Source organism: Haliotis asinina, chromosome 9 (assembly GCF_037392515.1).
Source record: "Haliotis asinina isolate JCU_RB_2024 chromosome 9, JCU_Hal_asi_v2, whole genome shotgun sequence".
NCBI classification, from domain to species: Eukaryota; Metazoa; Mollusca; class Gastropoda; order Lepetellida; family Haliotidae; genus Haliotis; species Haliotis asinina.
This window is the reverse complement of record NC_090288.1, coordinates 59,296,688-59,324,653: the sequence shown is the minus strand read 5'-3', so window position 1 is coordinate 59,324,653 and position 27,966 is coordinate 59,296,688. Positions and strand designations below refer to the sequence as shown.

The following is a 27,966-nucleotide window of genomic DNA, read 5'->3' as shown; positions in this document are numbered from 1 at the left end:
TTTAGTGATATAATTCCGTATTTATTTCCAAATATACATGAAATTAACATGAAAGCATTTTAAGCCTTAACATGCGGTTACTAGCAAAGCACCGTTGCAGCGGAAATGAAAATATCAAGTAGTCTAAGAAATATCATCGAAAGTGATTAAACAAGGAGACAGATTCAACATTGCCTGTCATTCAACAAAGGTACACATAGGTCGTGAATCGATACCTGCCATAATTATCACAGTCGTGAATCATTTCACACCGTAATGCAGCAAAGTAATTCAATTAATGATCGTGAAAACATGAAACTAATGAATCAATACATACATTGCATAGACCGTGATTCCACATAAACAGTGTATCAGCACGGATAATAATTCGACACAAAACGCGAATCTACTTAAACCGTGAATCAGCATAGATCGTGGTTCTATATAGACACTTATGCATATATAAGGATGGAAGGATAACAGGCCAACAGAAGCCTAGTTTCCAGTCTTTACGAACTAGACTGGTATAGCGTTCATAAAACTTTTACTGTATTATGGATGTCGACCCCCAGTTGACAGGACATTGCCCATCCTGCTGTCAGTCAATATCTACAAGGCATCCACCATGATTTTGCTTCTTGATTTATGACTGAACTCGTTAAACCAACCAAAAGATGCCACAGTCATTTCAGCCTAGTTCGTCAAGGTTGGAAACTGGACTGTTCAAGTAATTCCCTTGAATCGGTGAGACATGATATAACCTAGATCTTGAGTCAGTTGAGACCATGATTCAGCACAGACTGTGATTCAACATAGATATGATCCTGTCTAGGCTGTGGTTTAATCTAGACTATGGTGTAATTTAGACCCCAATTCAACTTTGCCTGTGGCATTGGCCGTGATTCAGGTGATAACTTGTGAAGCGACAGGTACTCCAAATTCCTGTCCTGACATACACGATATAGTATTGCTGGAAGTTTATCCAACGGACATCGTCATATACAAACGTATAACGCAATTAGTATCCTTCACACCGACTTCCATCCCATTTTCTCCTTGATCCAAGGAACGAAGGGTTTGACTTTCGTATACATGCTAGGTTTCTTGTGACCGGGAAATCCTCCTCTGTACACTGCCATCAAAGTGTTGGTATCTGAAAAATATGTGCAATATACCCCAAGAGTTCCGACAAAAACAAAAGCTATAAAAGAAAGTCTCAGTGTCCCAAATGTATTAAACACGCTGTGTACATTCGTCAGTACGTCTATACAATACAGGTTTTCACAGCTACATTGTAAAACTTCAAGAACCATAACTCCTTGACGTATACTACTGACTCTAGGGTAGACAACAGCTCTTTTGAAGAGGAAAGCACTTCATCCGCGCTTCCTTCTAGCGATTACTACCAAACATAATGTTGTACATATTCTGAATTTGTTTGACAATACAGCAAGGCCACACACGCGTGATCAAGTATTGCTGTCGCTACGTGTCAATAATACATTAATCTGTAACTGTGTTTTAAAGGTAAGAGTATTTTCGTCAGTAGTTTCGTTCATTTGTTGTAACGCCGCAGTCAGCAGTATCTCAGCTGTGTGGTCGCGGTCTGTAAATAATCTGGACACAGAATCCAGAATGAGCATGGACTTACACGCTTGGGAAACCAAGACAGGTGCCAACCAAGTCAGAGAGCCTGACTCACTATCCAGGTTCACACTGTGGTCAATTACGACTCGCCCGAGTCAGTCATGACAACCTACCCATACTTGTCGAAACAGGTGAATAACAGAATAGTGTGTTTCCACTCGATGACTTGGCACTCTAGCATTTCCTCGGGAACATGTCTTATTGGCAGGGTTAAAATGTTTTCAATACTAAAAAGACTAAGATTTTGTTGTGGTTAGAGGTTACCTCTACCATCTTTCCCGGTAATTCCCACTGATCAGACGCTTGTTGAGATTTGCTCTACCATCTTTCCCGGTAATTCCCACTGATCAGACGCTCTGTCGAGATTTGCTAATGTATCTTCTGTGTTTTGTATTTTAGCGTGCGCAGAGGAAAGTGTTTCAGCAGATAATCAAGACTGGTTATTCTCTTGCGTTTACGTTAGATTTGGAGTGGCGCTTCCGAAGTTGCTTAGTATCATGCAAAAATGTGCTGTGCCAATTATATATGTTTAGGGCGACCTTATAGCCCTTCCTCAAGCGTGTTGCAAAACGACGTTATTCCTAACGTGAGTTCTTAGAAGGGCATTTAAAGGTGATGATCATGTGTTAAAGATGTTTTGTAAATTCTGGACTTCCTCATCCTCATCGTAAACGCATGATGACACCTCATCTCATTTGTCTTCTATGCCCAAGGTAATCTGTGTCCGTGTAAATGAATATGGCTAAATTAATACATTGGGTGTATCAATATATTCTCACCTAGTACTATAATCCTTATCTTTAGCTCGTTTGATTAAGCCTGATATATACAGACGTAAAGAGTTAAAACATACTTGGATGTCGTGACAGCTGTTTTGCTTTGTTAAAATTTAGTTTCTTCAAACATATACTGTCCATAGTCAAATCTGCAGAAAACGTCACAAGTGTTAGATTCAAGCCTACCAAAGGAACGTGAACAATAAATAACACAGAACATATTTAGATATGTGACAGTGCAAATATAATGCGGCACTCAGTTGTGCAACTGAGGACGGTCAGTCGTAGATTGTAATTTACAGGAGTGCTACCTCTGTGTTTGACGATGAGGCCACTACCGCTGTCTCCTCTGGCTGCCTCGGAGGTAGTGTTCTTCGCTATAAAACACACACTGCTTTCCTCAAATGCATCGCGAAACTCATTTTGGCAGTGGGTGGTGTTGAGAGAAGACACCATTATGTACAACAGGTTGTTGGACGTGACAGCTGAAATGTTCAATGAAAAATCATTGTCGTAACAAAGACACCGTGGGCAGCATGTTTACGTCTATCTTTGTTTTACGTGAGTTCAGTTTTACGTCGCTTTCAGCAATATTTCAGCAACATCACGACGGGGGACACCAGAAATGGGCTTTGCATAGTGTACCCATGTGGGGAACTAAAGCCGGGGTTTCGACACAACGAGCGAACCATTTAACCACTAGGCTACCCCACTGCCCAACGGTGTGACTATCATTGGTCAAATATCACTTCGATTGATATAACCACCCAATCAATAACGGAGACAAATGTTAGACTCCGTATATTTCATGTCTACACATATGCACATATGAATTTAACAAAATGATTCCCACAAGCGTCTCTGACAGTAGGTATGACTTCAACATTCCAACAGGTGACATTTCCTTTGGTCGAGAAATATCTATATGCAGCCGCGAATCTTTGCCGGCTTAATGGTTGCTGTCATGGGCCTGCGGTTGTTGCTGAGCTGCACTAGTTTTCTGCCCCAGTGCGTGGTTACCCCGCGTGCCCTCCTGTATGAGCTTGGTTTAACCTAGTTCTCACGTTTGGAGCAGACTGTATGAGAGGCAGCGGCGACAGCAAGACATTACAAAACCTCTGACGTACCCCTAGTCCCGACAACAGTCCTCCCGTGCCCTCCTCTTCCAAGTCGCGGATTGGAACAGGGAAGTCTTCTATGATCTCTCCCGCAAAAGAAGAACTTCTCATGAAAGAAAAGCAGGTTGAGAACAAAGGAAAGACTATGGAAAAGGCCCGAAAGTGAGGGAGATATGGTCAAATTCTCCCTCAATCTTTGCAGCCAAAACCCAAGCAGACTGGAGTGGACGCTCCTCCAGATAACTCTAGACTCTCCAGCCTGTTTTCTCCCAGAAATCCCTGCCAACGACCAACTCGCCCACTTCTCGTCAGACTTGGCAAAAGTCTCTGTCTTTAAATCCCTAGGTCCTACACGCCCACTGTCAGGGAAGACCACATGTCACAGTGGAAGATCCTCCACAATTCTTAGGCATTCGTCACCCTCTAGCGCAAAATCAACTAATAAGGTAGACTTCATCCGGGTCGAGATCACAGGGATCAGTAACAGTAGGATAGGAAAACGAGTAAGTTTGCTCCACTTACTTTCTGGTTACAAAGAAAAATTGTGATACCGCATTCAGTGATCTCCTCAATACGTCCGGGAGATTGCTTTAACAAGAAGGCAGTTGTAATGGAGGTAAAGAAGGGTCTGATGTACCAAGAGTTGCACTTAAAATGTTGATTAAAACATATTTCACGTGAGTAATTATTAACTATGGGGTTGGAAGTCTGGGAGCACAACCCCAGTGAGGAAATGGGAGTGTACCTTTGATGGTGGCGATATTTAACTTTGGAATGAAAAATAGTTTTTGAACCGAAGCGAGGGAAGTGCGTTGCCAACCTTGCTCGCTTCGCTCGCATGTATGAAGACTGGTAATTTTCTCTATGTTACGCAACCCATTTGCGCTACAATTTGCCTGTGGTTTGCCAAACTGATGATGGTGCCTGCACAAATCACCAGGTCACAAGGTCGGTTTTGCCACCTTCAGGATAACTGGTTGATTCGAGCTCTGAGATGGGCGTCAAGCACGTCGACAACCAAGTCAGTGGTTCGCAGTCTTTTTCAACTGGGTTGGATCGTGAACCTAAATAAATTAGACCTAGTTCCGTCTCAGGACCTGCATTTTATAAGGGCAAGATTCAGTATAGGGCAGGTGTTAGTTTCACTACCCTGACTGCATCAACAGTGTGAGCGTCATTCTTCTATGCGGTGAGGGTCCCAACTTTGATCTGGCTCTACTTGGTCATATGGAAGCTACAGTATACGTGGATCGGTGAGGACTGCTAAGAATACGTCCAACCCATCAGGTTCTTTCCCAAGAACTCAGACTCTAAAAGAGGTTCCACACTGGCTCTTTGCACATCTTCAGTGGTGGACCAAAGCCGTGCACTCTCGAGGGGGTTCACTGTCAAGGCCTTCAACCCATATCTCTCAGTTCAGACACATGTGTCCCTTTCCGAGATGGGGCGCCGTTCTGGGCAGTCTTACATCTTCTGGTCACTGGTCCAATGAAAAGAGAGGCTTCCACATGAATGTGTTGGAAATGAGAGTGGTCGTACTGGTTTTCGAGGACGTCGACGATTCGTCTAGAAATGGACAACAAGATGTCGAGAAGGTCCATATCTTCTTTCAAGTTTTAGACAAACTAGTAATTAGAAAGTTAAGTATCTTACCTTCACTATCAAGTGATGTCCTCCCCCATCCCGATATCACGCCCTGTGTCCCTTGTTCAATGGTATCAGCCTCAGCAGGCAAACACGCGGCTTGGACAGCATCGTTAAAGGGTATCGGGTCCACCTTAACCAAGGTTAGATCTGCACTACTAACTGCAAAACGAAATGTCGATGTTGTAGCACCTGTTCGTCCAACCAAAACCAATCCCTGATAATTTCGTTACAGTTAAGGATGGTGACGTGTTCGTTATAGTGAGGGGGTGAGAATGTTTCAACCCTTAATGTATAGCTCTAAGCAAAGTATATTTCATCGCCAAAAGAAAAAATAGTACTAGTTTTTTTTCTGTTTTACTTTTTCAAAAGCAAAGATTTTACATCGCCCAACTTACGTGGTATATCTTTTTTGATGCTACGGACTATCTTGTCGGAGTCGTCTGACTTCACCTTTAAACTCCCAGACTGTAAGCTCAGACCTAGTTTTTGTCGGCGACTAAAGCTGTAGATACAAAATCACAAGAATGGCAAACAACATCTTTAACAGTCACAGACATTGCGCTGGTCAAGACCTCAGATGAGTTTGGTTATGTTAATTAGGTAATGTGGTAAATGGTTCCTGACATAGATGTAATATCGTAGTGTTAAATTTGGCTTTTGCACTCTGAGGGGTTGTTGATACTACCAGGAATTAGGAAAAAGGAAGGAACACTGTCGGTGCCGGACGTTTATTCAAAGAATGAGGGTAGTGCAATTGCAAGGGTCATAACATTTGTGGGGTGAAAAACGTAAGGTTTGACTGAACCTCACGTTAAAATAGTCGGGCTGTGCGGTTTTCGATCAGGCTGATAGGATCGCGAGTGCCACCCCTTGTTTATTTTATGTGATGAGTGTATCGGTAGAATTTCCTAAAAAAATCCATTTCTTCACCGATTCCGTTCAAATTTAGCATATTTGTAAATTATAACATCTAAAAACATTAAACGATTGCAAAAGTCTAGCTTACTATTTTTGAAAATTAGTGTCCAAACAGAGATTCGAACCCATGCGGTGTCTTACCACCCGATTCTGTTAGTCGCCTCTTACGACACGCACTAGTTAATGAAGAGCAATTCTAACTCAGATCAATCTTCACGGTGCCCTTGTACATCTGGAAGACAGTGGAGTGGCGGTTTCCTCTTGTTTGTTTCATTTCTTTTACATGTATGTGCAATTTCGATTTGCTGATATCAATGTGTGAGTTAGGATATTAGTAGTTAGTAGTATTGTTGGTATAGAACCAGCACAATAAATATCTATGTTAGCAATAGAACATTACTATTCGTATAGTGATAATAGGGGAATATTAGCAATATTAGAGGTGGGCAAAAGATTTATGTGCCGTTAAAACTAAAATAGTATGGTATGTTACTTACTTAACTTTTAGATTACGTTTAGTTGTTTAGTATTGTTATCAAAGTATGTTATTATCGATGTCCTTTAAGCCGGATGCTTATCCCGAATCACCAGATCAGTTACTCTCACATGTCACCAAAACATTACTGAAGTCTAACCAACATTTGAAATGGTGACGTTGCGTGTGAACGAGGTCATAAAATAACGAGTGGGTGAGTTTTGGGCCGCTTTAGACGGTATTTCATCCAGGAATATTAACTCGTATGAGGTGAATTTGGGAGAAAAGCTAAAAATTACGACTTGAAATTCAGAAGCAGGAGACTGGTTATACCAACTGGGATATGGATTCGTCTGGCCAAGGTAAGCGACTTGTATAGCGGTTAAGGGCGCAATGGGCGTTAGTGTCCCACGTTACGGTCCCAAAGTACATGTCCAAGTCGATCCACTTAAACGTTAATGCTAAAGGGTAAGATCAATTCAAGGTTTAACGTTGCTGCGTGTTGATGTAGGGCGAAAGGTAGGCATCTGGATGAGATATTACCGATCGAAACAGTGTCGAGCTGTCAAGAGCCACGAATCACTGATGATGGTGGCACTACAGAACACGTTGGTATTCTTATCGACCACTGCTACACTCCATGGGAACTGCTTTGGAAGGGCTTGGTATCCGTTGATAATCCTCCCAGCGCTGTAGTTCTCTTCGATAAACCGGGTTTTACCACATGATCCTAAATAACAATGATAACCATAGTAACAATACGAATAGTGATAATAATTGTGTGAGAAACACATTTTCGCAAGTGATATGCCGTGGCAGGATATTTTCGGCATGTTTGTAGTTTTGACTCCATCAAAAAGGCATAACACTACCCAGGCATGTAGAACATTATATAAAACAAAATTGTTTTAGAACCCGTGACCTGGTCGGAAGCTGGAACCTTTTATTTATGAAGACTTATTTAGAGGCCGCTGCATATGGCCGCTTGGAGCACTGTTCCACCCACAGCATCAATGGCACCTAACAGTATAACTGTTTTATTCCACTGAAAGGGATCAGCGGTGAATTATACAAGTACAAAGCATGATGAAGGGCAAGTGTGACATGAGCGTTGTATATGAATACACGTACATTAAGGACGTTCATGTAACTAAAACATTATTTCCAAGATATCCCTTTGATAAAGGAATCATGTTTCTTAGCGGCAGAAAATACAGAGTTTGCAAGATTATTGCATATGTCATGATTAGTGGAGCCAAAGAACAAGACCATTTGCTCGCGAGTTGGAAAACCGAACCTACTTATCCCGCATGAACTGAGACCTCTCGTACCACATGGCAATATTGAATACCACAACCTGGAAGCATGCAACATATACACTATTTTCACTGACGTCGAGGGTTGACTAAATCATACCTGCAAAGGTCTGTATCCAGGGTAGAGCGTGAGACACATTGGCGTAGAAACCGTAACTGCCATTCTTGGCACAGTCTTGACCGAAAGACACCAGTCCAATAAGAGACCAGTGATTGTCCACTTTCACAGCCAGTGGTCCGCCGCTATCCCCTTCACATGCGTCCCCGATGTTGTCGCTGTTGTAGCCTGCACAGAACATGTCGTCTGAAAAGGTTCTTCTGTTCTTCCTCTGCTCGTCCTTACACTTCGGTCGCGCTACAAGAGGAATGTCTGCCATGCGCAGCCAGTCAGGCAGACGGCCATGGGAATCTTTGCCACAACCGGAAACAATAGCCTTTTGGCCAGTTGTGATGCTCGACCAGACTTTCGAGGTAGGTAGACAAATCGGGTAGATAGACTTGGACAGGTTTTGGACCGGTCGTTCCAGTTCCAGAATTGCAAAGTCGTACTTCAGAGTCGTTTTATCAAATCTTGGGTGCGTCACAAAGCGAACAATACCTCTCCTCTCACCTCCCTTACCTTTACAAGATCTCGTTCCCATCGACACTCTGATAGTCGTTAGATTATATCCTCCATACACACAGTGTGCCGCTGTGAGGACGTGTCGGTCTGTTATCAACACACCCCCACAGTGGACAGACTCCTGGAACATGTCAGAGGTTAGTGTTAACTAAAGAGTCGTTTGTGTGAGAATGTATTTTGTCACTTGTAGTCGATGGCCTTATGTATTCCCAGTCAGTGAATAGCATATCGAGTATGCGAATATCTCATGCAATCAAAACAATTTTCAACATGTCATAAGCACTCGGTGTACGTGACAGGCGACGTAATTCTAGAACGTTACTATCGTAAATGGACCAGTATTGCTCAGTGTTCACTATTATTCCTTGCCTTAGATACATTCCAAAGGACGACCTGCCAAGGGATGAAATCAGGGGCATTTGTTGAATTTTCCCCGGCAACCTTCTTCCCAGCAGCGTTGATATTCGGGTCGATTATCTTGCTTGATGAAACTCCACACTGTCTGTCATCTGTGTGGGAGAACGAACACTTATTATTTTGTCCAGCAGATGGGCGGTATTTACAGCGTTCGCTCGTCACGCCGAAGGTGTTCGATCCCCCCATGGGTGCAATGAGTGAAAGCTATTTCAGGTGCTCGAATATTGCTAAAACTCGACGTAAAACCAAAGTGTCTCATCCAGTATTTGGAAAAGGGGGCTGGTCGACAGGTATAAAAGCTAACATTGCTCTACTTCTTTAACGTATCAGGTGGTGCAACTGATGGCAAAAGCACGGGGGCGTGTCTCACTTAGAAACATTTTAAGAAAGACATATGGTGTATGGACCCTACCCTAGTACCAATAAAAGGTACTTGGGTAGAGTATATACACCTACATTTCTCTATAAAACTGTTTCCACGCGAGACAAGGCCCCAACGGGCAAAAGGTTGTCTTTTTAATTTTTGTTTCTGCGATTTTCAATTTATGTCAGTGGATAACCCTATAAACGTTTACCCGAGAAACAGGTTTTACTGTTTATGTCAGTGTAGTACACATATTTGTATTTTGGATAGTTGGCTAAATAGAATGTAGGTGTACATACCTATCTATATCAGGCAAACAGGTACAGCCCACTGACATATCTGTTACTATATCTGCTATGCTTGTTGGGACCTACAGTTATATGTGACCCTTCATGTTACACAACGAATAGAATACTGGTCTTCAGTAACCCATGCATGTCGTAACTGGCGACTACCGGGGTCGGGTGGCTCATGTCGTAACTGGCGACTACCGGGATCGGGTGGCTCATGTCGTAACTGGCGACTACCGGGATCGGGTGGCTCATGTCATCGGTTCCCATTTGCGTAGATCGATCCAGACACGATTATTTACCGACCGCCGCCATATATATTTAATATTGCTGAGTGCGGCGTGAAATTAAACTCACTCACCATATTTGTAGAAACTGAACAACTTCAAAATCCAAACAATACAATTAGACAGATTAGTTTTGCCAACCAGTCCCGTTTGGAAAATAAAATAGACACAATACCTCAATTCCTAATTTGCCCTAAATCTCAAAAATTGTTTGTGAGTTGATTTAAAAAAAGCAAATTACTAAGCATGTTGTTGGGCACAGCTATTTTAACTCATGTTTTGCATATTATAATCTTTTTATGTCACAACTTATTTGTATTATCAACATTTTAGCATTAATAAATGAATCATAAATCCAAACAACTCAACCACGGTGCCCAAAGCTGCACTTAAACATTCATCTATGTCATGTAAAAATATTTTTGTCTGATCTTTGATTAACTTGGTAGCAACATGACCCGTGAGGGTCCCGGGGTAGAATAGGTCTTCAGCAACCCATGCTTGCCATAAAAGGTGACTATGCTTGTCGTAAGAGGCGACTAACGGGATCGAGTGGTCAGGCTCGCTGACTTGGTTGACACATGTCATCGGTTCCCAATTGCGCAGATCGATGCTCATGTTGTTGATCACTGGATTGTCTAGTCCAGACTCGATTATTTACAGACCGCCGCCATATAGCTGGAATATTGCTGAGTGTGGCGTAAAACTAAACTCACTCCCTCACTCACTGGTAGCAACATAAATTAAATAAATCTCCATCAATGAATATACGATTGATTGCAAAGAGTCAGTGGATAGTTCTTTCAATGACAAGACAAATATCAAAGTATCTAACCCATGCATATTTCATTGTGTGCCATTATCGAATTATTTTCAAAATCTTGGAATACAGAAATCACTTTACAAAAAACAAAAGAAACACACAGGAGAGGTAATTACAGCTTACCCGGTTTGACGGTAAGCCATATAGTTCGTGATCTGAACCATTCCCCGGCAAGTACTGTACATGTATATCTGCCAGTGTCATTCCGCCGTACCCCATCCAGGGTAATGGTGAAGTCATTCACCTTGACATGTGGCATCGTATCGTCAGGCAGCAGGGTGTCGTTGAACTCCCTGGGACGGTTAAAGTGGAACATTTTGCTTATTAAAATCATCAGTTGCGCTTCTCTCATCTTCAACTGCGTAAGAAGTATTCCCTAAACACCGACACTTCACATTGTCAACGCAAAAATCTCATTTTACATATTACAAGCCAGATGGTTATGCCGACTTACAGACTCTGAATAAACAGAGGGCGGAGAAAGTCTTAAAGAAATGAATAAATGAATAAATGTCAAGTCACTCGTGAGTGAGTTTAGTTTTACGCTCCTTTCAACAATATTCCAGCTATATGGTGGCAGTCTGTAATTACTCGAGTCTGGACCAGACAATCTAGTGATCAACAGCATAAGCATCGATTTGAGAACCGATGACATGTGTCAACCAAGTCAACCACCCTGACCACCCGATCCCGTTAGTCGCCTCTTATGACAAGCATAGTCACCTTTTATGGCAAGCATGGGCTGCTGAAGACCTATTCTACCCCGGACCTTTGCGGGTCACAAACCGTGAGTGGTGAAATGTTTATGCACGGATTACTAACAAAACACAATTCTAAACACAATCAAGATGTAGCCTTTGAATATATTAACTTTCTGTATTTATTGACTAACTAAAAAAGTTTATTCTGTCACAAACGTTTGTTTCCGATATTGTCGATGACACTATTTTCATAACGATAATCATTGAAAGATATTTCTATGGATGGTATTTCCTGTTATTGATCTTTTTAGGCAGCCGTCGTAGAGGAGGAAGGCTGTACAGCGGATGCTGCCCCAGCGTCTCATGTCATGTCATTTAAGATAAAGGAATAATCAGTACGACAGTAGTACAGACAGGTCGTGTGTACTCACCACACGGTGACGGCGTACGGGTGGTTCACGGAGCAGTCTAGCGAAACCTTTGATCGTTCATACGTCGTCTTGTTCTTCTCTGTTTCCGTCCAAGTCACCTGAAATAGCGGAAGAGTATGTACGTGATCGAGAGTGTAAGTATGATTGTACGCCCCTTTTAGCAATGGTCCAGCAATATCACGGGGACACCAGGAATGGCTGGGTTTCACTCATATAACCCATATGGGGAATCGAACCCGGGTCTTCGGCGTGACAAGTGAACGCTTTAACCAGTAGGCTACTCCACCGTCCTAGAGGGTGTTTACAACACCGCTTCCAGGTATATCACTTCTTGGCAGTTTATTGTATAAGGTACATTCCAAGGGAGGTAACTCTGCACTGTTAATATTAATAATAATAGGTGACGACACTCCCTCAACGCTTGGTGCTGCTGGTAGTGAGTGAATGAGGCGTCGTTTAAACAATATTCCAGTAATATCACCACGGGTCACCAGAAATGGACGTCACACATTGTACCAATGTGGGGAATCGAACTCGGGTCTTCGGCGTGACGATCGAATGCTTTGACCACAAGGGTACACCACCGCCCCGAGCTGGTCTGGTCAGGCTCGGTGAGTTAATGATGTGTCATAGTATCCCAGCAGGTGGTCCTGGATGTTACCATCACTATACTGTACAGTACTACTGGCGGATCCATAGGCTGGGTTCAGGAGGTTCGAACCACCTGAACCCCTTCCTTTCAAAATTCCTGTATCCACCGATGAGTACTGTTCTAGTATGTTTATGCAGCCGAAATGATATTGCTGCGTGTGGCGTTAAACACCAATCAAAAGAAAATGATACGAGCTCTCATTCCATTACCAGGCATGAAGCGTAATGTTGTGTGGCTTCGATCGTACAACTAGGTCAGTTGTGTAGGTGCGATTTGGAATAAGCATTTTCGATAGCGAATATGAATCATGCCACAGTGAAACTCTTTACCAATGTACGTAAGTTAGCCCACCTTTTAGGTTTTTGGGTTGTGTGCGCCTCATTTTGTACGGGATATGCTGACTACGTGTTTTTTTGCAAATAAACTTGTGTGTAACTGAACCCGTTAAACGATATGGCTTCAATGCCTTTTTGTTGATCCTATATGAAGGTCAACCGCGTAGGTGCTAGTTTCTAGCAATGTCGTGTATGCTTTCTTATAGCAACTCGTATACACTGATAAAATAATTCCTGTACGTGACGTGTACCAGCTTTCTAGGTGCACATGACAGAATATGTCACGCTTTGTATTTGGGTTGTGTACACTTGTTTATCAACAGTCTCTGGTGACAGTCTTTTTGGGTTATTGTGACTATAGGTTGATCTGTATTTCACCTCAATACCACACATACACCATATTCTTGCATTTGTTTGATCTTCCTACTAGGTCTATTGTGTATGTCATATTTTCGCCCAGTATTATACATCCTCAGAGGGTTTGTACACCGATCCGGTGCAATTTTTGCTGTTATACATTTGTTTACTTTCTTGTTTGTTTCTAATATTGCAAATTCCACAATATCAGGTTATCTCAATCCATTTAACAGTGTACCAAATACATGATTTTAATGTGAAGTAATATCAAAATTGCCTTTGTTAACTGTAGGGGCCTAGCCTGAACGGAAAGAAGCTGTGAACATCTGGCGGGAAAGAAAATTGTTCGGTAATCTGTCTTCGGGATATTGACATTGAAGTAGAGTTAGAATCTAGTTCCAAGATTTTTTCTTGGTGGAAGGGAATTCCTGGACAAGTAAGAATTGATTATTTCCTGGTTTCTGGAGATATTGCAAATTTTGCTGTGTCCTCTGACATTCCCCATGGATACAAATCTGACCATTCAGCTTTTACACTAACGCTTTCTTGCTAATTCTGCAAGACTGGTGGAAAAGGCTACTGGAACTTTAATACATCACTGAGAATTAATCAGTCTACTGATTTAAACCAGTATTAAGGAAAAGAGGATGAAATACGAAGTAATTTTCAGACTGATGAACAGCTTTTAAAATCTGTCAGCTGGTAAACTCAAATTGGAAACTATTAAGGATGACCAGTTCAACGAGTCTGATTTTGGAACTAAGACCCAGTTGTTTGAAGAACGTGAAAAACCTACTAAGTATTTTTATCGCCTTGAGAATCAAGACTACACCACTAGATTGATTGCCTCGCTTATTAGAAACAATGGGGATGAAATCTTTTTATGAACATTTGTAGACTTCCAGTGACATTGAAAAAAGAAAGTTTCGGAACTCGGTTACCATTCCTAAACTTATGAGCGGCTCAATGAAGAACTGGAATAACAGGTTGATCTTAAAGATCACATATACTCTAGGGGGGTACAAAACATAAATCAATTAATGGCCTCTTTGTAAATGAAACCCTCGTCATTAGAACTACTCATTTCGACATTTAATTACCTTAACTCGACCTTTTTTGACAACAGTGCACACTTCTCTCAAGCTAACGAAATTTCAACCAATCAAAGGGGCGCGCCTCCGTGACGTAGTATGAGGTATACCTATGCGGGTTGCTGTAGTGTGCCACATATACCACATATTTTCTCCATTTTTCCCAATCCCCCTCGAACATTTATCACGGTCCTAAACAAAACCTTGCTCGAGATTTTACGGAATGGAAAGCCAGAAAAGATAATGAAAACCTGTATTCTTACGAAATATGAAGAAAGCAGTCTCAGAAGTAATTGACATTAATGCATTTTTTCAAACCAAGACATTATCACATTTAAGAAGATGTATTCAAAGTCTTAATTTCAAGAACCCAAGTTCAAGAACGATAACGTTATTGCTTGTGACGAGTTTCCACCCGCGTGTAACAAATGGGTTGAATACTTCATGTCGCTTGAAGTTACTTGATTTGTCTTTCAAAAACATTATACTCCGGTTTGATCATTCTTATAGGACACTTTGCGGGTGTACGCTCGTGCTGTAAATTTCGTTATCATTTATTTATTGTTACTATTTCTAAATTCCATGATGTCTGTGTCATTCGCTTTGAATACACGTGCCATAACCTTGTAATAATACCCATACACTTTGACAGAGACTTTTGTTAGCCAATCTCAAGTGAACCGTTTTCGTAAGGCCTACTGTGTAAACAACCATTTGTATGTGAACACTGTCATTGATTGTTTTAACTCGGAACTATGACTCATTTGCTACTCATTTGTATCCTGCGGTTGTGAATACACCCCTGTCTGTAACCTTATTTGCTGGAATGTGAAAATTAATATGAGCGCTAAGATTAAGATTGCTTGACATAAAGACTGTCTGTGTGACTTAACTTGTGTGAACACAAGTAGCAACACTACATGAAAATCAGTTCACCTTCTGCCTAAAGAAGAAGGTTAACATTACACATTCCTATACCTATGATGACCTCTGGTCATTTATTCTTGACACGATGAATACACAATGCCATCATTTCAAATATGATCATACGTAGAGTATATGTTATATTTTTGATCACACATTCGAGTACATCTTCTGTTTCATTTGTTAGGTTGAATATTGTCTGAGATTCGAGCCAAAGCTCTCAAACTCGTATACCGAATTGTCATCACACAAAGTCTGAGATCTAACCCACTCAGCCACCACCAATTCCACGAAAATGAAAGTTTGACAACTGGTTCTCTTCTGACAAATGGGCGTCATCAGGCGCGGACACCCATAAGGGCAGAATTGGTACAATATGGACGGATTTCAGCTTGACGCTTTGTGGTAATGCTAGAATATCACTAAAATATGCATAATATCGAACTAACTCACAAAAAAGACTCATGCTTCACTAAAGAACAGTGCTCGTGTAGTCGATCAGTCCGAATGGACAACTCTACAGTGATATTTTCTCCGCGTTATGGTAAACAAGCACTATGGGAAAGTCTTACTGTACCCAAACTGTTTCTAAAATGCTTTCATAAGACTTTCATCCTGGAACATAAAGCCTGCTTGTTCGATTAGAATGGACGAGTGGATGAGAGTAAGTTTGTCAGTACTCACGTTTAAAGAACAATCGTCAGGTACTTTCCCTCCCGGGCATGCGCAGAGGAAGTCCCCCTTGCCTTTACTGTAGCAGTAGCCATTGCAGCGGCTGTCACAGGAAGGCGTGTTGCAGACTGGAACATTGTTGTCTTAGGTCTAATTGATTTCACTTACATGTTCTGAGGTATCAACAATAAAAGGTGGAGGTCAGACAGAGCCATACGTAACTACTCGTCTCTTTCCGTGACCTACAAGAAGACTCGTACCCCCCTCATACGCCTTCATTGCCAAGAATCGTTGCAAAACAATACGCGTAGTACAACGCGGAAAATGGCGATACCGTTGAACTTTGAAACCTCGCTTTAACTATACAAAGCGCAATTTAAACATAAACTTTGAGCTAAAGGATGAACAATTTTCAACACTGATGGTGCAAAGGGAATGATCGTACTGTTGTTGTCCCACGGGATGTAGGATATTCAGAGTTATCTTTCCTTGATAACAGCACTAGATTATTTTCATCTCCAAGCCGGTTTGCGCTTACACAGGACACAGTCGTAAAGATGGTCACCAGAGGGGTACCAGACGCCATCCGGCGTGCCGGAATGACACGGGTATTTACGAGACAGATACAGAGATACACGGACACATACAGATACATACCCAGTCAAACTTGCACACATACGCTCACAGCATGACATAAACAAATCTATAACATATGCTGCCAATTGCCGTAAACGTTTTGGCCGCACCACTCATGATATAGTTTATCTTACAGTCCAATATTGTGGCGATGGGGGCAAGATACATGCGCTGCTTTGAATGAACCAGTCGCTATCAGTAGATTCTACTCACTGACACCCGTTTCGTTATCTGGAACAAACCGGTAGGTGGCCCTGTACCCGCTCCTCTCGTACATCCGGTCGGAGGAGAAATCTAAGATCAAGTGGTTGTTCCCAGACTCAAAGCAGAGGGAGTTCCGTCGTTGGTAACCACACATCCGTACTGTCGTCTCTTCACCTGTCACAGTATGCAGGAGTGAGGGAGGAAGAATTGTCATCCATGTGAACTGATCGGTGAAACGTGGCTTCAAGTATAAACAGGAACCAGTGGAAAACCTACTTATATAGAATCACGCGTTTCACCATATCGTGTTCTGTTTAGGGATGCTTTAAGCAGACAGATTGTGTTCGGTGAAAAGTTATGTACAGTATCAAATTTGTACGATGAAATAATTCTCGAAATTATGTTCCAGTATGAGCTTTTATCTACACGCCCAAACAATGTTTTAAAAATGTGTAGAAAACGTTATCCAAGCGCGAGGCGGTTACACCCGATACTACGTTAGCCAGCTGTGTTACGTGTATGCAGTAATGGCCCCGGCAGCTATACTTACTTCACCTTAATTTACGGTGATTTTAGTCTTTGTTACAATTAAGTGCCCAGTTGGTGTTCATATTTGATATCGTGTCAATTTTCTGACTGAACTCTCCCACGAGGCCACATAAACAGTTTAATTCGCTTTTAAAGCACCATTTTTATGGGGTTGAAGGTACTATTTAACTTCGTGAAAAAGTGGGCGGTGCGCTATTTATGATGACGTCCATATACACACGACATATGCCAGTATTAATCACAACTTCTCTTTAAGTATGTTTGTTTGTGGGGCAATCAACACTATGACCATCGACCCATTTGGTAAACGATGTGAACCAAGTCTGACCACTCGAACCTGTTAGTTGCCTTCTTGCGAAAAGAACTGGTTACTGAAGATCGAACTTATTAAATAAACGTGGCACCATATCCTGGCAAACAAGGGTAAGTTCGACCGACGTAGAGAACGAGTTTTCGAGATGTATTTGGTGCACGGCAATGAGCAATTTGGAGAGAGTTAAAGTAGATGTAGTCTAGTGCACGTGCAATACATGCCGATGAAATTGATTCAGTGCGTAGGAGTTTTCTGAGACAGCCACATGTTTCACACATCGCACTGCACTTCATCACAGACAACCTGGGCCCCGATGGCAAAGGCAAGCGCCAGTGAGCGGCGCTCATACATGTTAATACGGGTCAGTTGTCATGTCGGTGCTCAACTCATCCTTGTTTGCCAATAGATGTGCTCATTAGAGGTGATTTACTAGTTTAATACAGTGTATGTACATTTACGATGCCTATCAACATCGGACCTTTTTGGCTTTGGTAGGTGATGTTCACATAATCATATATGCAGTCAAAGCTTTCCTCAAGGTCGAACGTCTCAATATTTAGGATGACCCTATGATTTGCGGGTGCACGAATGGAGGTCCGGCACCTTTTCCGTTGGCGATAAAAGTCTTCATTGAATACCGGACTGCTCAACTTGTGTCCCACCTCTGTTATATTAGATGAACAGTCTGGAACAGATGAAGCCCCTTATAATTGTATGAATTTGTATGCAACAGGGAAATTGGTTTGCAGTCAATTGTACGTCAATCAATGGCCATCACCATTGATTGCTTGTTCGTTTTCATAAACAAACAGAGAACACGTAGGACACGCTTCTAATCAACAGTCAATGTAGTCTTTTTGCATAACATACTCTGATAAACATACAGGACTGTGATTGATCAATTCAGCTGATTCAATAAGGAAATTCTGGAATAGAAAATCGAAGCTTCTTGAATATTTCACTGAGGTCAAATCCAGTGAGAATATATAGGAAGCAGCAAGGGGTTTGCAATTCAGCGCTGGTTTATTTCTTGCGTCGTCAGACAAATAATATGTTCCACAGCGACCTGACAGACGCCCGCAGTAAACCTTACCTTCGTCATAAGGTGGAACGGACTTGTTTTTAGCCGGCTTGAATTGGGCATTGTCATCAACAAAAGTGTAGTTCAAGCTGAAACCCCTCTCGTTGACGTAGTCGTCAGAATGGAAGTAAAGCAGCAGGACGTTGGTGGAGGAGACGATGTAGCTTGGTGCGTGTTCCCCACAGTAGCTACCCAGCACCTCAGATGCTGAAAATGTAATGTTAGATGCCTGTGTTGCACTAAGGAAAATAAGTTATTTTATGGCGTTCTTGATTTCTCATATAACAATCAATGAAATGTGTAGGCGACTCCTGTTTTCACCTAGTCGTGACCCTTTGTTTACCTCTTCTGCGCTTTATGTTGCATGTTCAACAGGACTCTATCCTTCTTTCACCAGAACGATAACCTCTGTCACACTTTCAAGACATAGCGTGTGTCTCACCTGAGCTTTGACCGTCGTAGACAGTTAAGTAATCAAACTCGCAGGGTTCTTTCTCCAAACTGAAGTCATCAAAATCCAGCTTCACTCTCTTGTTTGGGGGTGCCTGCCAAGAACATTATCTTTTAACCCAAACACAAGGAACAATATTTAGATAAAAAAATTACAATGACTGAATCATTTCCGACACGTCATGTCATGATTACCGGGGACAAAATAATTAACTATGTACTGCCCAGCCTGACATAGCCCTTGGCGCAATACTCATACAAGAATATATCTTGTTGACAAGCAAATACCCGTGAAGATCATGTTAGAATTGATCTGAAGCAACTGACGTTTGTCGCAAGAGGTGACTAACGAGATCGGCTGGTCAGGCTCGCGGACTTGGTTGATACATGACAGGAGGATTATCCCGATTGCTTAGATTGATGCTCATGTTCTGGTCAGTAGATTGTCTGGTTCAGGCTCGATTATTTACAGACCGCGGCCACATAGCTGAAATAGTGTGGCTTTAACGCCAACAAGCCAACAACCAAATGTGTTTCACATGTGTATTTCTTAGGGCGAACTGTGACCAACTCACTTTGATTTCATACAAGCAAATGGTGTTGTTGGGGTAGCGCTGGGGATAGTTGACGGAGCGGATGATTCCTGGTGCCTCCGTCACGGTTCTGTTGCACGTGGTGCTAGATGCTGAATGTGACGTGACGGTAGATGAAGTTCATAAATGTTTTAAACAAACTGCATTCACATCATAACATGTCAGCTGGTTCTCAGTTTGAATGTTTCAAGCGTTTGCCCCTTACAATGAAATGCATAAGTTTATCGACGTATTTTCCACAATAAAATATCTCGTTTCAAGAAAAAGTCACATTATCCAGAAATCAACTCCAAATGTTTTCCTGAAGTGTTTGCAAATGCTGTTATACTAAAATGGTTGCTGTCTTTCTTATCATATAGGATCCGTGAAGGTCCGGATTTGAATATCGGTCTTCAGCAACCCATGCTTGTCGTAAGGGGCGACTAACGGGTGGCCACGCACGCTGACTTGGTTAACATCAGTTCCCAGTTGTATAAATCTATGCTCAGGCTGATGGTCACTGGGCTGTTTAGGCCAGACTCGATTAATTACAGACGGCCGTCATATAGCTGGAGTATTGCTGTGTGCCGTGAAAAAACTAAACTCACTCACTCTTATCATATGGTTTGATTCTGCGCCTAGTGCCTTCCGACGGTGATATGTCGGATACACGGGAAAGGTGACCGATGCATGAACGTCACTGACCTTTATAGAAATGCCGGATCACTTTTCCTTTCACGAGATATGACAATAAGCGTTAGAGAAGCTATGTTTGGATCTATGTATGTTACTAAAACTTTGACCATTGATTTGTTAGTACCATACTCGGTTGAATGGGTTTAATAAGCTGACGTACAGAACTCATTCACTCACCTTTTTCAAGTTTGCGTATTTCAAACCGGAAGCCGGGCGCAGTTACACTTTCATCTGATCGAAAATTGATGTACAGTAAGTTTGAATGGGTGATGAGGCGCACATCACGACGACCACAAAATTTACCAATAGAATCCTCCGGCTTAAGTCCCCCGTCAAAAATTTGGACATAGTCAAAACTGAAACAAATCAAAAACAGTATGATATTTGAATACTTATGTGGAACGGCCAAAGCTTAAAAATGTCAACAGTGCATTTGCGTATGCATGGGCATTATCTACAAAGCGTTTAACATGGAGTCCAAACGTCTTCATTTGATTGTGCCATAACAAGCAAAAATGTTGGTTTATATGCAAGACCATCATGAAAAAGCACAAATGGTTTCCATGGGTACGCCTACTTGAAGAAGAAGAAGTTATGAAACCTATTGGCTGCGCTAAACCAACATGTTGCGAGGAAGATCCCATTCCCACCGAACTGCTTTGGGAACATGTTGATATCTTGCTACCTTCAGTGACAGGAAGAATCAGTCAAAACGTGGTAGTAAGAATATATCCACAATTTTATAAGGCATTTGTGAAACCTTTGCCAAGGAAGCCTAATGTTGACAAAACCCAACTCTCGAAGTACAGGCCTGTTTCTAACCTGCCCTATATATCTTAGCTGTTGGAGAAATCTGTTACATGCCGCATAGCACACCACACGAACACCAGTCATCTTGGGGGTAAGTTTCAGTCGACATATCGTGTAGGCAACGGCATGGAAACTGTTTTGTTTAGAGTTGTCAGCGACCTTCAGCAAACGGTGGACCATGCGAACTGGGTGTTCTAGTTCCTTTTAATTTGACAGCAGCATTTCATACTGTGAACCACATAACACTCCTTCTCTGATTTCTCCAGTCAGATTTTGGTATCGCTGGATATACTGACAACTGGATTGCCTCCTATCTATCAGGGAATGGTTGTTCAATATAACTCTGTTAATTTAACGTCACCTTAACAATCTGTTAACAGTTTTGAGCAACGAGGTAATTCTCTGTTATTAGTGAACAGTCGGTTAAATGTACTTAGTGGCTGGTGGAATGTGGTGAAATATTCACTCACTTTAAGAAATGAGTGATTTTACAATCTGAGTGTAAGATATATAAACCGGAAAATGAATGTTAAATTGTAGACAACCAGGACCTTGTCATACAAGATATGACAACATTGCGATAATGATGACAGCTTTATTTTGTAAAGGATCATCCTACCTGCAGTTAGGACTGTTCTCTAGCAGGAAGTCAAGAGAGGCGAGGAGGATTATCTCTTGTTTCTTTACCTTGATTCGCCACTGACACTCAGAGTCGTCGTGATATTGCTCAACAGTACGGTTATAGCCCTCCACAATGGAGGAGGATATGTCCAGGGAGATGTCGTTCCTACTGTGGCACTTACGTCTGTCACGGGCTAAAACACATTGTCAGTTCCTAGTCATGTCAGTTCATGCAAAACACAGAGTTTTGGACATACAAATTAAAGTGTATAAGACATACACATGGCACTGTATGAGACATACAGATTACAGTAGAAGGGACATACAGATTACGGTGTATAGGGCGTACAGAGTACAATGAAAGGGGCATACAGACCTCAGTGTAAGGGACACATATATTGCACTGTGTTAGACATACAGATCACAGTATATGGGACATACAGAATACAGTGAATGGACATACCGATTACAGTATGTAATACATGCAGGAAACGTGTATAGACATACAGTTTACAGAGTATGATACAGAATAGAGTGTATGGAACATACAGACTATAGTTACAAGACATACAGATTGCAGAATATGATACATACAGATTACAGCGTATGGGACATTTAGATTACAGTGTTTGGGACATACAACTTACTGTGTACTGGATATCCAGATTACAGTGCATGGGACATACACAATAAGTGTTTGGAACATATAGATTGCAGTATATGAAACAGATTTCAATTTATGATGCATACAGCTTACAGTGTATGATACATATAGATTACAGGGTATGGGACTTACAGATTCAAGCATGTAATACAGATTAGAGCATATGATACATGCTGATTGTATGATAGATACAGCTGACGCTGCATGATGCATACACATTATAGTATATGGGCCATACCGATTACACTGAATGGAGCATACAGATTACAGTGCATGATGCATACAGATTACAGTGCATGGATACACAGATTACAGTGTATGATGCATACGGATTACAGTGCATAGGGCATACACATTACAGTGTATGGGTATACTCATTGCAGTGCAGAGGACATACAGATTGCAGCACATGGCACACATAACTTATAGTGTATGGAACATACACAATGAAGTGTATTGGGCATACAGATTACAGTGTATTATGCAAATAGATTACAGAGTTGGATACATACAGATTACAGCGTGTCATCATGCATATTAAAATGTATGGTACGTGCAGATTACAGTGTATGATACAAATTACAGCGTATTATAGATACAGATTACAGAGTATGGACATACAGAGTACGGTGAATAACACATACAGATTACAGTGTATGATGCATACAATGCATCTGTGACTTACTGATACCAAATGTATGAAATAGTTACTACAAAATATAACAACTGCAAACGACACGAGTGCTTGACCCCGGAGTCCTAAGTATTCATGAGTGTATTCCTTTTGTGGAAGATTTCATATGATATCTTTAAATATATTGGTTGAGATTTGACCTTCATAGATGAGCATGTTTTAATCACCGAACAGCTATTTTGTGATTCCAACGGTAATATTATTGTGACATATTTTGGACACTAAAGGGTTTAGGGAATATTGGATTGATTTAACATGCGTGAAGAACCTTATCGATTTCAGTGTGAAATATGATTAGCATCCCATGTGTGTAATCACACTCACATATCTTAGAGCTAAGATAGTCGTACGTGCCTACATCAACATTGACTTATGACTATCTTAGCGCTAAGACAGCTTCGAAAATCTGGACCCTGCTTCATATTCTCTAGAATAGAGGTTATACCACGTAGAAATGTCACAATTTTGACTTCGTTATCTGCACAATCTTCGATACATATGTACTGTTCCTGACTTACTGTGTCAAAGAGATGCTCATAACGAATGCTTGTTTCATGAGTTAAAGCTGTACAATATATTAGTTGGTGTTTTATTATATCATTGCACATTGCATTACATATTAAACACTGTCCAGGTGTTATTGGTAGCATTCCTAGTTTTACAAATGCATATCTCTACTTGGGATATTGTACAGACTGCAAATATTCATACGTCTAAGTGGAACAAGTCTACAGTGGATTCTATAGACTCTGTTCCGTTCAGGGTGATCTTGTAGGCACGTGTGCCAATAAGCAGTTTCATGCTCTGTTGTCTTGATTCTGTGTAGTTTTGTTCCATGCCTCCATGGATGGAAACTGCTTAGATTTCATAAAGTGATCAGTTGTAGACCATAGTTTGTATTTCTTTGCTGCATTGAGAAGATTGTCTGTTTCAGAGTCGCATTTGTAACTGGTTGTTATATGTTGAGAACACAAATACAGAAAACTAGAATATCTATTTAAAAGTATATATGTGGTTGCTTCGGTATAACCCCCCAAGGAACATCAGCTTCACATTGTCGATAGTAGTAGTCCACAGCCCTAGAGTTTCAATAGTTGCAGCGGTCGAACATCTCTGATGGAAATTTGGCATAGTTCATGCAAAGTAGCGCTGAATAGTTTCAGTGTTATTTGTTTCTGTCCGGGACATATTTTAATCACTCGTGTAGAAGGCGCACGGAATTATTACTCTATGCCACACCTTCACGCAACAGACTGGTGTTAGGCCACCAGCTCTAAGACCATTATCTCCAAGATTTTTCTCACCCTGGCACAAGTTTTCGTACTCCCTTCGGATTCCAAATGAGTGCGTACGTTGTGTTCGATTTCATGGACAGTATGTGAACACTCATACAACATGCCACACTCATACCACATGCCACACTCATACAACATGCCACACTCGTACAAGATGCAACACTCATACAACATGCAACACTTGTACAACATGCAACACTCATACAACATGCAACACTCATACAACATGCAACACTCATACAACATGCAACACTCATACAACATGCAACACTCATACAACATGCAACACTCATACCACATGCAACACTCATACAACATGCAACACTCATACAACATGCAACACTCATACCACATGCCACACTCATACAACATGCAACACTTATACAACATGCAACACTCATACGTTATGCAACGCTCATATAAAATGCACATGCACGTTTCCCTTCATCACATCAATGATGATGGTAAACGTAATTTAGAAAGACTTTGCAAATCAAGTGGCTCACTAATAGCGTTTTGGAAACAAATACGAAGATTCAAGAAAAGACTAATCACTGGCAATGCAATACAGAAACATCATGTCTTGTTCATTTTAAATGGGCTTTTAGAAATGATTCTGTTTTTAATAATTTTTGCACAAGCACTGACATGCAAGAGGATACAATAGTTATAACATTTAAAAATGATTCAGACCCAGAAGCATTTGTATTAGATTCACCCATTACAGATCAAGAAATTTGTGCAGCGTTGACGCACCTAAAACATGGAAAATCTGCTGGTTTGGACAAAGTATTTGTAGAAATGTTGAAGTGTTCACAATCTACCGTTATGTCATTTTTTAAATAATTGCTTTAATATAAGTTGTTCAAGGCTGGTATATTTCCAGATAGCTGGGCAATGTCAGTTATCATCCCTATATCATCCCACATAGCAAGGGGGAGTGTACCAACCCTGATAATTACAGAGGTATTTCCATCATGAGTACGTATACTCTTGGCAAAATATTTAATACTGTTCTAAATAATCGTCTATTAAAATGGGCAAATATGAAAGGTGTTATCCCTGAATCGCGAGAAGGTTTTGGGAAAAAATACTCAACATCAGATCACATATTTACACTACTTGTCCTAGTAGAAAAATACTTATCTCGCCGTAAACAGAAGTTCTATGTTGCCTTTATCGAATTCTCAAAGCTTTCTATTCTGTTGATCTTTCAAAACTACGGTACTGTTTACGTTTTTCTGGGCTTAAAGGGAAGACATACTTAGATCTGAAAGCAATGTATAATACTAGTAATATGAAAGCATGTGTACGCTGCAGTAATGATTTAACTGACTTTTTTTACTTTCCGAGCGGCCTGAGACAAGGTTGTGTTCTCAGCCCCATCCACTTTCCATTTTTATCAATGAATTTATGGCAAAAGGAAAATGTTTCCAAATCAAATAGAAATCTTAATACTATTATTTGCCGATGATGTAACAGGTATTCTTCTATCAGAATCAGTTGTTGGGCTTCAGACGCCATTAAATATTTTAGAACGTTACACAAAAAAATGGAACCTACGTGAACCTTGAAAAGACACATATAGCCATTTTCATAAAAGGTGATCCAGTTGAGGCAAGAGAAAAATTTTGATAATCAACTTGTAACTGTAAGAAATCAGTGCACATATATTGGTTTTGTGTTTAATACAACCATTATTTTGAAAAAGAAAATCGGGTGCTGAACTAGCCTTGAGGGCAAAGTTATCATTTACTAGTTTGTTGTCAAGTATGCATAACTTTGGCGCATTGACACCCAAAATATTTTATAAGCTATTTGATGCACAAATACAGCCTATCTTACTCTACGGATCTGACATATGGGGATTCCAGCGTATTGAAAGTATCCCAAAAAATACATATGGTATGTGGCGAATGTGGGAGATATCCTTTGTATATCAATGCCTGCATCAGATGCATGAAATACTGTCTGAACATTATATGTATGCATGAAAATAGGCTACCTAAGAAGGCTTACAACATTCTTGTTTATCTGGATGAGTTGGGTAAGGTAACATGGGGATCTCATATCAGAAATCTCTTTTTTTTCTCATGGTTATGATCGTGTGTGGCTAAATCAGTCCGTTGCCAATATGATTGTATTTGGTAACAGCTCTTATAGTGTTTAATCAAGACTGGCATTCGGTTGTAGATAGTAACTCACGCTATGATTCCTATAGAATGTCTTAAACCCTACTCCAACCCTAAAAGTACCTATCACATTTAACATCCAAAAAGCTGAAGCTTGCATTAATACGATTTAGATTAGGACTATCAAACTTAATTATTAATATAGGAAGATGAGTGCCCATGAACAGATATAAAAGAATTTGGCCTTTATATAGAGTATCTATTGAAAACGAATTCCATTTTATCTTTTTCTGTCCATTTTACATAGATTTACGTAAAGAGTATATTCCCGAATGTTACCTTCCAAGCCACCGACTGTAGCATTTAGACAAATCCTGTCTACTTATGATAACTTTGTCATCTTAAAACATCACAATACATTCACAATGCAGTGTCTAAGCGGGATATTCTGTCAACATCATCTGTGTATTCAAGCTGTATGTGATTGTATAAAGCATGAGACTCCAATGTATATGGGTCGGAGGCCTGAAATACAATAAACATCTTTGACTTGTAAGGGCCTCTACTATAGTCAATGGTAACATATTGATAATATGAAGAGTATGATGTGGTCAGATACTTTTTCTATGAGCATATAATAGTGTATGGTACTCACATGTAATAGCGTATGCTACACACATATACCAGTGTATGTTACATACATGTAACACAGTATGCTACACACATGTAATAGTCTATGGTACACACATGTGATAATGCATGGTACACACGTATAACAATGTACGGTACATGCATATAATGGTGTATGGTACACATATACAATAGTACATGGTACACACGTATAATAGTGTATGGTAGACACATATATCAATGCATGATACACACATATAACAGTGTATGGTACACACATACAACAGTGCATGGTACAGACATGTAATAGTGTATGGTGCGTGTAAAGGCCCATGGACAGCTAATTATCATGGACAGTTTTGCTGTGGTACATTCTTGGAATGCGTATGTTGCATACACGTGTACGTAGGAATACAACCTACATTAGATATGGCAGAATGATACATACATGTTTTAAACACAGCTCTACGTTGACGATGAAGCAGTTTCCGCCAGACACGTAGGTGTTGAGGTTCCTCCGACAGGGCCGACACAACGACGACGATGACTCCGACTAACAGCCACAGCCACAGCCACGACGAACTCATGGCTGTCATCAAATCGTCCGCCTCCTAACTCTGAGGGAGGATTTAGATGGCGACGACGGCCAGTATGGGAATGTGACACTTTCCGGTACAACATCCGCACACTCGCTATGGCGACTTCAGACAGGAAGCACCATTACACTTCAGTAACGCAGTCCAGTGATTCTTCCCATCTCTCCTCGTCATTTCACTC

At 41.0% G+C, this 27,966-nt stretch overlaps 1 protein-coding gene across 1 annotated transcript; it reads right to left on the bottom strand.

The window, feature by feature from the left end:
• LOC137295601 (mannan-binding lectin serine protease 1-like) lies at positions 1–27,885 on the bottom strand. The gene is made up of 18 exons (XM_067827033.1): positions 27,638–27,885; positions 21,773–21,968; positions 20,521–20,699; positions 19,651–19,760; positions 19,068–19,170; positions 18,638–18,832; positions 18,023–18,229; positions 16,692–16,856; positions 15,855–15,970; positions 11,812–11,909; positions 10,803–10,972; positions 8,868–9,007; positions 7,977–8,619; positions 7,104–7,290; positions 5,563–5,669; positions 5,174–5,326; positions 2,714–2,887; positions 1–1,132 (listed from the first exon to the last, which is right to left on the bottom strand). Exons 1-18 carry the CDS (start codon positions 27,783–27,785, stop codon positions 1,008–1,010), a joined length of 3,216 nt encoding a protein of 1,071 aa, XP_067683134.1. The 5' UTR covers positions 27,786–27,885; the 3' UTR covers positions 1–1,007.
• Positions 27,886–27,966: the final 81 nt, after the last annotated feature.